Here is a 10566-nt window from a genome sequence, read left to right as displayed (position 1 = left end):
TCACATAAATTAACTGGATTTGTTTCTGGGCCTACCTAAAATATAATTTACATATATCAAGACAGATTATTCTAAGACATGCCTTATGAAAGTAATTTTGTACTTAAGTTTCATGATTGCTTTTCTTTTTTGGGGCAAAGATGTATATTACATAAATATATTTATTTCCTGAATGAATTTTTGCACAGTAACTATATCCATTTAATAATTCTAAAGTGCTTTTGTGGCTGGGGGGCATTCACTCACTGCACCATGTTCTATACAAGTTTCAACATACCAATTTGCTTATATGATGTCCTTTCTTAAATAACTATTTGTTCTGATTCCCAGAGATCATGAGTTCACATTTTATAACTGCCCACCTCCCATGTACAACCTCCACACTAAAATGTTCTTCACAACACTGCTATTTGTTAGGAGGAAGGTTAGAGCTAAACATGGTTATAACAACATGACTACTTATTTTGAGGAAATGAAAAATGTAACAGATATAAATCTGTTGACATTTAGCAAGATAAATCTTGTCCTGATTTGGACCAGCCTTTGATGACCAACTTAAACGGTGGTAATGCTTATTACCTTGTAGTGTGTAGTGTGTGTGAGTTTGGGGTCTCTCTGTTCCAACTTGACCTGTCTGTGCCTAATTTTCCTCATCTACTACTAATTCTGACATTCTACCAATCTCATGTTGGTTTTGCCTAAAGTAGAACAGGATATATCAGAATAAAGCATCTGCTCTGTCTCGCAAAGACCATATATGAGAAAGAACTCTGAAAAGTATCAGGCAAGAATACAAGGGATAAAGCATAACAAGTCTAACGTGAACAATACTGAGAGAGTAATGAGTCGAATTACATCTCAACTGTAAATGTGTACTAATTTTTCTCAGCCTTTTATTCTTCAATAACCTCTACAAACTATTTTAAGTTGGCTTGGTTTCTGTAAATTAAATATAACAGAAAAACAACACAAACTTACTTGACAGCAGTAGTCAACCACATGACAATTTCTTCTTACTCAGCTCCTAGTTTTTAGCCCCTGCCTCCTTGTCAAACGTGGTGGGTAGGGAATAACATAAATGCGAAAGTGAGTTTAGTGCTAAACTCTGGAAGCCCAACTCACTTTTCCCCTGAAGAACAGAACATGTGGGAAGAGGTTTAAAATATTCCTAAATCATCATGTAGAACTAAGTTCCACCTACCTCAGAACTGGCAGACATTAAAATACTATCTCTTCATTAGGTGCCTCTACAATAAGGATATTTGCTAACTGTGATATTTCCTAAGATCAATATGTACATTTTTGGGGTGGTGCTTTGTTTGTTTTGGTGAGTATTGCCCAAGTTTTCTCACTTATTAGTCTGCTTCAAACACCTACTAGAAAGAAAGAAAAAACTCAGTCTTGGCCTACTTAAAAAACAAAGCATATTAAATCAAAGCACGTTTTAAGGTGAAGACATACTGTATAAAGTGCTTCATCAACCAAATTCTCTGATGTCTTAACAAGAAGGGTCAATAATGTTTATATACATGTATAGAAAAGAGTTAACAATTTAAGCCTTTATAAATAGCAAAGAATTTTTTAAATGTTTAAGACAGTTCGTCACATTCATTCCTAGCGCTTATCTGGACCCTCTGCTGAGTTTGTGAAATGGATCTTCGGAGGTTGTCAATAGTGATAGAAAGCAAATGTTTGAAAATTTACTTAACTGTCTAATATTCAAAAATTAATATTTTTAGTTTGCCAAGTTAAAACTCCAGAATTCCTTTTCTCCAGTAACTGGCAGCATCATTACCAATGGACGAGAACTAATATTTTATATGTTGCTATGATTATAAATGAGCCCAATTTTTTTCTTTCTTTTTTCGGTCAGACAACAAAAGCTAGGCTCATATTAGTTGTACCATCTAGACTCTTTTTAAATTATGTTGTCACTTGAAGTAGAGGGTCTAGATCTTGCTCCCCTAATTTTTATGCTATTTGATGACTATTCTCGTTAAAATCAGTATAGCTGTGCTAAGTTTACCGCTGCTTTTAATTTAAATACCCTCTGTTTTCTAGATAGCAAAACAAAAAGTTTCACTTTATAAATTTCAGACAAGCTTTGTTTTTCTTCAGTGCAAACAAACATCCTGAAACAGCACAAAGTCATTCAGCTATTTGGAGGATGAAATCAGTTTATGTAGTGCTTTAAGTCAAATCCCAGATATTCTGGAATGGAAACAGCCCACATGGGAGGACAGTACCTTCTTGTCCTTAAGGGCAAATGATCATCTTCAGTGAGTGAAGATCTGAAATCACAGATAAAATACTTTTAGCTTTACTTTACAGGTACTTCCAAAGTTGTAACAGGAGTTAGTCCTTCACTGAGGCATGTAGCCGCCTCGTCTTACAGTCTGTGGTAAGTAACTTTTAGGCATTCCTTCATCAATCGCAGCCTCCATCCCAACTGTTTCAAATCTCTCTACTTGTCCCTCGGTGCCTGGACCAAAAGCATCTGCTGCAGGAACTTCCTGAAACATTTTCATTTGCCCAGATCCATAGGGCTGTGAAATATGATCTGAAATCTGTTGCTGTTTAAGTCTAACAAAATCTCCTTCACTGACTGATGAAACTTGCTTTGACCTTTCAAAATGCGAAATATCTGGACTGGTTTCATGTTGACTGCAGTTTTGTTTGAAATACTGTTGCCTGGGCAAAATGCTGTCACTGCCATCTACATTATCTACCAGCTGTAGATCTTCTGGCCGTTCTTCAGAATCTAACAAGGGCTGGGTGGACTCGGATCTTGAGAAGACTTGGACCGATGGCACCTGGTGTCTGTAGCCACTATGTACCACAGTGGAATACTGGACAGTACTCGAAGTGTTCTGTGCAGATTCATTTTCATCACTGCTAGAAATGCTTGGCCTAGAAGATGACATGCATGAAGACCCTCCAATACCACTGCTGTGTCCTTCAGTATTAATTTTTTCCTTCTTGAATAGGTCCAATGATTTTAGATCTTCTGGGAAAGGCTTTTTGTCATTTGCTTCTATTTCCACAACACTTACATCAGTGAAATTGCCATCTGGATACATTTGATCTTTTGAATTAAAATGCTAAGAAAGAGAGAAAATGAATTATTACCTATGGTGCATGTTCATTTAGAAACTCTGAAATAATTACATATGACATATTAGTTAAAGCCACAGAGTAATGAATCTCTGAAACTTCTCAGTAACTTTTAATGGTGCAGAGATAATCTATATCACTAACTAACTCACGTGAATCAAGGATATTGTGAAATGATTCTAAAAAGCATGAATTAGACTATTTCCTCAGAATTCTAAATCAATATTGTTAGTGTTACATTTTGATAAACTTACTTAAAGGTCTAGAAATAAAATTTCATACTGCATGCCTAGTCTGGGCAGCCTAGGATTAATTGGATAGAAAAATGAGGAAAACATTAAATCAAACTCAAATGAATGAAGTTTCATAGGATATACATTTCAATCTGCTAATCTAAAATTAAAGGACTGTCAGAAGATAATAAGTACAAATCATTTCCCCTTTAGGGAAGTTCAAGGAATTTACTGTAGGTTTCCAGAAGCCGTTTAATCATGTTAAAATGGTAGATTTAAAATTTTATTTTAATATATAATCTAAAATGCTTGCCTTACAACAGAATTATCACATAGCAGCATTAAAACATAGTAGGTTTTCAACTTACAAGTTCAATCAAATATTTTTAATGTATACTAAATAGAATTGGGACTATAAGGACAAATATGCTATGGTGATAATAAACTCCTAGAATACATAAGTATTATTTTAAATTTTGACTAAAATTCTCATTTATGTACTATTTTCATCTGCTTTTCGATTCAGTCCGATTATCTTTTGCTTGAACTCTACAATATATCCTAATATGCCTGTGTATTACAAGTAAGTCAGAAATATTTTATCTTACCCTTGGAGGTGTGTGAGGTGACCACTGGGCAATATGACTCTTTGAAGGATCTGGAACATTAGGCCAGATGTGTTTTTTAATTCTGGAGAGAAAAGAAATATCGCATATGTAGAACCACATGTAATAAACAATGAATAGTCCCTATTTCTAAACATTATCATCCAAGAATCTTAAGAATCAAACCAATTAAATAAACAAAAAATACCTACTGTATCCCAAAGCTAACAAAACCGTTATTTTTCTTGTAACCAACAGAAAAAGAAATACTGTTAAAAAGGCATAAGGATCTTTATCCTTAAAGAAAAAGTGTTTGTTTATAAGACTAAAGCTGGTAATCAGTATTCGATTTTTAAAAATCTCTGAAATTAAAGTCTGCAATAAAAACCACATAAAGGGCTTCCCTGGTGGTGCAGCGGTTATGAATCTGCCTGCCAATGCAGCGGACACGGGTTCGAGCCCTGGTCTGAGAAGATCCCACATGCTGTGGAGCAACTAAGTCGGTGTGCCACAACTACAGAGCCTGTGCTCTAGAGCCCGCGTGCCACAATGACTGAAGTCTGTGCGCCTAGAGCCCATGCTCCACAACAAGAGAAGCCACCACAATGAGAAGTCCATGCACTGCAACGAAGAGTAGCCTCTGTTCGTAACTAGAGAAAGCCTGTGCGCAGCAACGAAGACCCAATGCAGCCAAAAATAAATAAATTAAAACAAACAAACAACAACAGTAACACTTAAAAACTTTAGCCAGGGTCACAAAAAATTGCGGTATACCTTCTCTCCCCAAAACAAAACCCCAAAAATGTTCAATTTTCACATTGGTACAAGATAAAATAAATTTGATTTTTCACAAGGAAGAAAAAAGGCTAACAATGAATTCAGGATATCCCCCATCATAAAAAATCTATTTAAATATGTTTACCTTAATACAGTCCCTAGCCCAACATTAGAGGTCCATAGTGTACATAGGTACACAGGAAATGAGTCATCTTGAGAATAAGTTCAAATAAAGATGAGTAATAAGATCCTAACAGACTGCCCTGCAGGAACAACTATGAAATCTGGACATAATATAAAAAGCAATAAAGTTAACAACCTAAATGAACTGACCAACCAAAAAAAAAAGAAAAAAAAGGATGAATCCCTTGTAAGACACCAATTACCAAAACAGATTGAAAAAGAAAACTTCAATAGCCCTATACTTGTAAGAAATTCAATTTTTAATTAAAAACCTCCCCACAAAGAAAATAGCAGGTCCAGATGGCTTCATTTGTGAGTTCTATCAAACATTTAAAGAGGAAATAATACCAACCCTACACACTCTCCCAGAAAATAGAGGTAATATGTCCTGAGGCCATTCATTTTATGAGATAATTAGTATTACCCTGAATCCAAAACTACACAATGACACCACAAAAAGGACAAACCAATATCACTCATGAACATAAAAATGCAAAAATTAACACACCGAATCTAGCAAAATCCAAGGAATGCAAGGTATAACACCTGAAAATCAATGAATAAAATTCATATTTATGAAAGGAGAAAAATCGTAAGCTCATCTCAACAGATGCAGCAAAAGCATTTGACAAAATTCAATATCCATTCATGACAAAAACTCTTAGCAAAACATAAATATAAGAACTTCCTCAACTTACAGCTAATATAACACGCAATGGTGTAAGGCTGAACGTTTTTTCGCCTAAGATTGGGAATAATGGAAAGATGTTGGCTCTTACCACTTCTATTCAACATAGTACTGAAGGTCTTAGCCAGTACAATAATGAAAAGAACTAAAAGTATAAAGACTGGAATCTTTACTTGCAGGCAGGATGATTGTGCATGTTGAAAATCTAAAAAGTGACTAAATTAATTTATGAAGATCTCAGTACACAAGACCAATATATTTACAAGATCAACTGTACTTTTCAATATACTAGCAATGAACAATTAGAAAATAAAAAATTTTAAATTCTATTTATAATAGCACACAGAAAAAAACACTTAGGAAGAAATAAATTTAACATAAGATGTGCAAGGCCTGAAAACTACAAAACATTGCAAAAGGAACCAAGATAAGTATAGAGATATACCACGTTCACGTACTGAAAGATTTATTTGACTCATGAACATATGAACTCATGTTCAGATTGCATTTTCCCCTAAACTGATGGACAGATTCAATAAAATTCCAATAAAAATTCTAACAGATTTTTAAAGGAAATTTATAAGCTGATATTAAAATTTACATGAAAAGGCAACCTAGCAAAAATAATTTTGAAAAAAAATGGAGGAATTCTACTACCTGGTCTCAAAACTTTACTAGAGAGCTATAATAAATCAAGACCACGTGTTATCAGGATGAACAGACATATAGAAAAACGGAACAGGATTGAGAGTCCACAAATAGATCCAGACTTATATGGATAATTGATTTTGGCAAAGGTTCAAGATAATTCAATAGGAAAAGATAGCCTTTTCAATAAATGATGCTGGGAATGACTAGATTATCTATGGAAAAAAACTTTGACCCTGACTTCACAACATGCACAAAAATTTATTCTAAATAGATCACAGCACAGAGCTAAAATGATTAAACTTCTAGAGGAAAATATAGGAGAACATATTTGTGACACTGGGTTAGGCAAAGATTTCTTAAACAGGACATAAAAAGCAAGAACCGTTAAAAAAAAAACAAAACCCTGATAAAATGGACTTGATCAAAATTAAAGTTTTGCTTTTCTAAAGTCACAGTTAAAAGAGAATAAAAAGGCAAGCCACAGTTCAGAATTTGCAAAACATATATTTGACAAAAAGTTTGTAACCAGATATATAAAGAACTCTTAAACCTCAATATTAACAAGACAAATCACCCAATTTAAAAATGGGCAAAAGATTTCAAAAGACACACCACAAAAGAAGATGTATAGGTAGCACATGAAAAGATCTATTACTAGTTATCATGGAAACAGAAGTTACAACCACAATGAGATAGCACTACAAACCCATGAGAAGGAATAGCTAAAATTAAAAACCTTGTCAGTACCAAGAATTGAGGATGATATGGAACAAATGGAACTCTCACATTGCTCTTGGGAATACAAGATGGTACAAACACTTTGGAAAACAGTTTGACAGCTTCTTATAAAGTTAAATATGCACTTACCGTATGACCCAGCAATCCCACTACTAAGTATTTACTCAAGATAAATGATAATATATCGTCACACAAAGATCTGTATGTGAATGTTCATAACAACACATACGTATTTTAGCTATTCATAATAGCCAAAAATCAAAGAAACAACCTAAACTTTCATAATAGATGTACGGGTAAACAAATTTTGATATCTCTATACTACAGAATACTATTCAGCAATAAAAAGAAAAATATTAGTATATGCAACAACATGGATGAATCTCAAAAATATGTCAAGTGAAAGACATCAAACACAAAAAATTACATGTTGTTTGATTCCATATATGTGAAATCCTAGAAAAGGTTAAAACTGCAACCAGAGAAAGTAGATCTGTGATTGCTGGGGCCAGGGGCTGCGGGAGAGGACAGAGTACAAAACAGAATGAAGAAACTTTTTAGAGTGATGGAAATGTTCTCTGTCTTGAGTGTGGTGGTAGTTATACATCTATATACAGTTACAAAAATTCATTAAACTGTACACTTAAGATGGATGAATTTCTTTGCATGTAAATTATTGATCAATAAAGGTGGGGGAAAAGGCAAAAATATGAATACGGGTACTTACAGGTCTCGCTTATTAAAGCAGAATAATACTCCCAAAAGGGTTGTCAATAGGAATGCTAAGCAAACAGGTACAACAATAGCTTCAATTTCTCCTTGAGCTAAAGAAACAGAAAGGGGAAAGAAAGAAAATAACTGTTGACACATATGCTAAAGAGAAATAATGCAACTTCCCAACCAGATTACTGTTGAAAAGACGAAACACCATCCTAATATTTTTTTACAACCTTTTCAAACTTAAAGGTGTTTCTCTCCCCCCTCCCTTCCCCCTTGGTAAATCATATCCTAGCTACTTACACCTTACACAGTAACCTGACCACATAGTATGCATAAAATATATGTTGGCTGGGGGAATAAATTGATTAGTTCAGTTTATTGGATAGATAATCTATCTACCTGGTAAGAGCTTTCCAACCTATTTATTACATTTATGGTCTGCACTCAGCAGAATCTCAGCAAAAGCTTATCTTTGAGTTCTAGAACTACTGGGTAGAATTGGAAAAGTTTTTTCTTTTTTAAAATTAATTAATTAATTAATTTTTGGCTGCGATGGGTCTTTGTTGTTGTGTGCTGGCTTTCTCTAGTTGCTGCGAGCGGGGGCTGCTCTTTGTTGCGGTGCGCAGGCTTCTCATCGTGCTGGCTTCTCCTGTTGCAGAGCACGGGTTCTAGGCACGCGGGCTTCAGTAGTTGTGGCACACGGGCTCTAGAGCGCAGGCTCAGTAGTTGTGGCGCACGGGCTTCGTTGCTCTGTGGCATGTGGGATCTTCCTGGACCAGGGATCGAACCTGTGTCCCCTGCATTGGCAGGTAGATTCTTAACCACTGCGCCACCAGGGAAGTCCCTGGAAAAGCTTTAAACAATCTCAATAATTGCACTATAAATGTAATCTTCTATAAGGAATAAAAATGTAAAATTCAGGCAAAATTTTTAATAGTTATTTACTATTTTCAAGAAGATGATAAATCTGACATAGGGCTAAGGATTTTAGGAGAATCTTAACAGGCACAAGGAGTGGCAGAAGTAGGAATAATATCTAAAACGCAGCAAGCCTGAGATTCCTAAATACCACATGAATCCCTATCTGCAATCAAAACTACAATGAGGTATCACCTCATGCTGGTCAGAATGGCCATTATCAAAAATTTAGAAACAGTAAATGCTGGAAAGGGTGTAGTGAAAAGGGAACCCTCCTGAACTGTTGGTGGGAACATAAATTGATACAATATGGAAAACAGTATGGAGGTTCCTTAAAAAACTAAAAATAGAACTACCATATGACCCAGCAATCCCACTACTGGACATATACCCTGAGAAAACCATAATGCAAAAAGAGACATGTACCACAATGTTCACTGCAGCACTATTTACAATAGCCAGAACATGGAACCAACCTAATTGTCCACTGACAGATGAATGGATAAAGAAGATGTGGCAGACATATACAATGGAATATTACTCAGCCATAAAAAGAAACGAAACTGAGTTATTTGTAGTGAGGTGGATGGACCTAGAGTCTGTCATACAGAGTGAAGTAAGTCAGAAAGAGAAAAACAAATACTGTATGCCAACGCATATATATGGAATCTTTAAAAAAAAAAAAAAGGTACTGATAAACCTGGTTGCAGGGTAGGAATAAAGAGGTAGACAGAGAAAATGGATTTGAGGACATGGGGTGGGAGGGCGAAGCTGGGGTGAAGTGAGAGTAGCATCGACATATATACACTACCAAATGTAAAATAGTTGGGTGGTGGGAAGCAGCCGCATAGCACAGGGAGATAAGCTCAGTGCTTCGCAATGACCTAGAGGGGTGGGATAGGGAGTAGGGGAGGGAGGCTCAAGAGGGAGGGGATATGGGGACAAGTATATGCATGTGGCTGATTCGTTCTGTTGTGCAACAGAAACTAACACAGTATTGTGAAGCAATTATACTGCAATAAAGATGTATAAAAAATAAAATAAAAGAGGACTTATTAATCAAATGAATCACTAATTGGGACAATTTATATTAGAGATTTTTTTAATGATTTACCTATGGTTGTTTCTGGTCAACTCCTCCAGCCCCCTGTAACTAGTCTTTTACAGGAAAAATGTATGAAAGTAGTACTACAGTAATACAGTATTCACTTAGTCTTATCTTTCCACCACACGTATCCCTTTGTAAGTAACTTTACCTTCTACAAAGCATGATAGGAACCAAGAAATCAGATAAAGGCTCAGGAATAAACTATAGGTTGGGAAATATTAATTCCTGAATGCTAAGGTTCTCATACATATGCCAAATTAAATTCAGGAAGATCCTCTCCTTTACTGGTGCTGAACTTCTGCTTACTATGTTTTCATGCCTTGGGCCTTTGCTCATGCTGAACTAAGATGCCTTCTTCTTCCTATCTGTCCACATCTTAACTTCAAGGCTCAAGTATTGTCTTCCCCACAAAATCTTCGAAGGTAAAACTCCCCACTACAGATACCTTTAAATTCCTGCTCTATTTACTATCCACATGGCTCAAATGTCTCTCTGTTTGTTTTGTTTACTTGTACCATATTTCTTCAACTAAGCTATATTGTCCTTGGGAGCAAATTCCATGCCATGTGAAGCAGCCATAATGAATCCATACAACAATAGACAGGCCAGAGGAAAAAGCAGATGATGAAGTAATACTAGTAAGTATGATTTCATTTTTGGAAAAAATGTATGCATAGAAAAGACTACAAGGATACATAAATATGTTGAGATTATTTTGGATAAGGGATCAGGAGTGATTTTTCTTCCTCTTTGTATTTTACTGTATAGTCTAAATCCCTTATAATGAACACTACTTTTATAATCAGGATAATATTTTTAAAGTTTATTATT

General features: G+C 35.3%; 1 protein-coding gene across 2 annotated transcripts in view; it reads right to left on the bottom strand.

Annotated features, from left to right (window-relative positions):
- Positions 1–2260: 2260 nt before the first annotated feature.
- The window catches only part of IL6ST (interleukin 6 cytokine family signal transducer), a 31762-nt gene continuing 23456 nt past the window's right edge, over positions 2261–10566 (bottom strand). Inside the window, exons 13-15 of one of the 2 annotated variants that reach the window (XM_007469267.1) lie at positions 7717–7813; positions 3956–4037; positions 2261–3101 (exon numbers count right to left, since the gene is read on the bottom strand). In XM_007469267.1, coding sequence (XP_007469329.1) covers positions 2364–3101; positions 3956–4037; positions 7717–7813 — 917 coding nt within the window. In that variant the 3' untranslated portion in view covers positions 2261–2363. The remainder of the gene's footprint in view (positions 3102–3955; positions 4038–7716; positions 7814–10566) is intronic. The other variant, XM_007469268.1, reaches the window with a different exon arrangement.

This window comes from Lipotes vexillifer, unplaced genomic scaffold, assembly GCF_000442215.2.
Source record: "Lipotes vexillifer unplaced genomic scaffold, Lipotes_vexillifer_v1.1 scaffold810, whole genome shotgun sequence".
Lineage (NCBI taxonomy): Eukaryota > Metazoa > Chordata > Mammalia > Artiodactyla > Lipotidae > Lipotes > Lipotes vexillifer.
The sequence above is the reverse complement of the archived record's forward strand: the minus strand, read 5'-3'. Positions and strand labels throughout refer to the sequence as shown.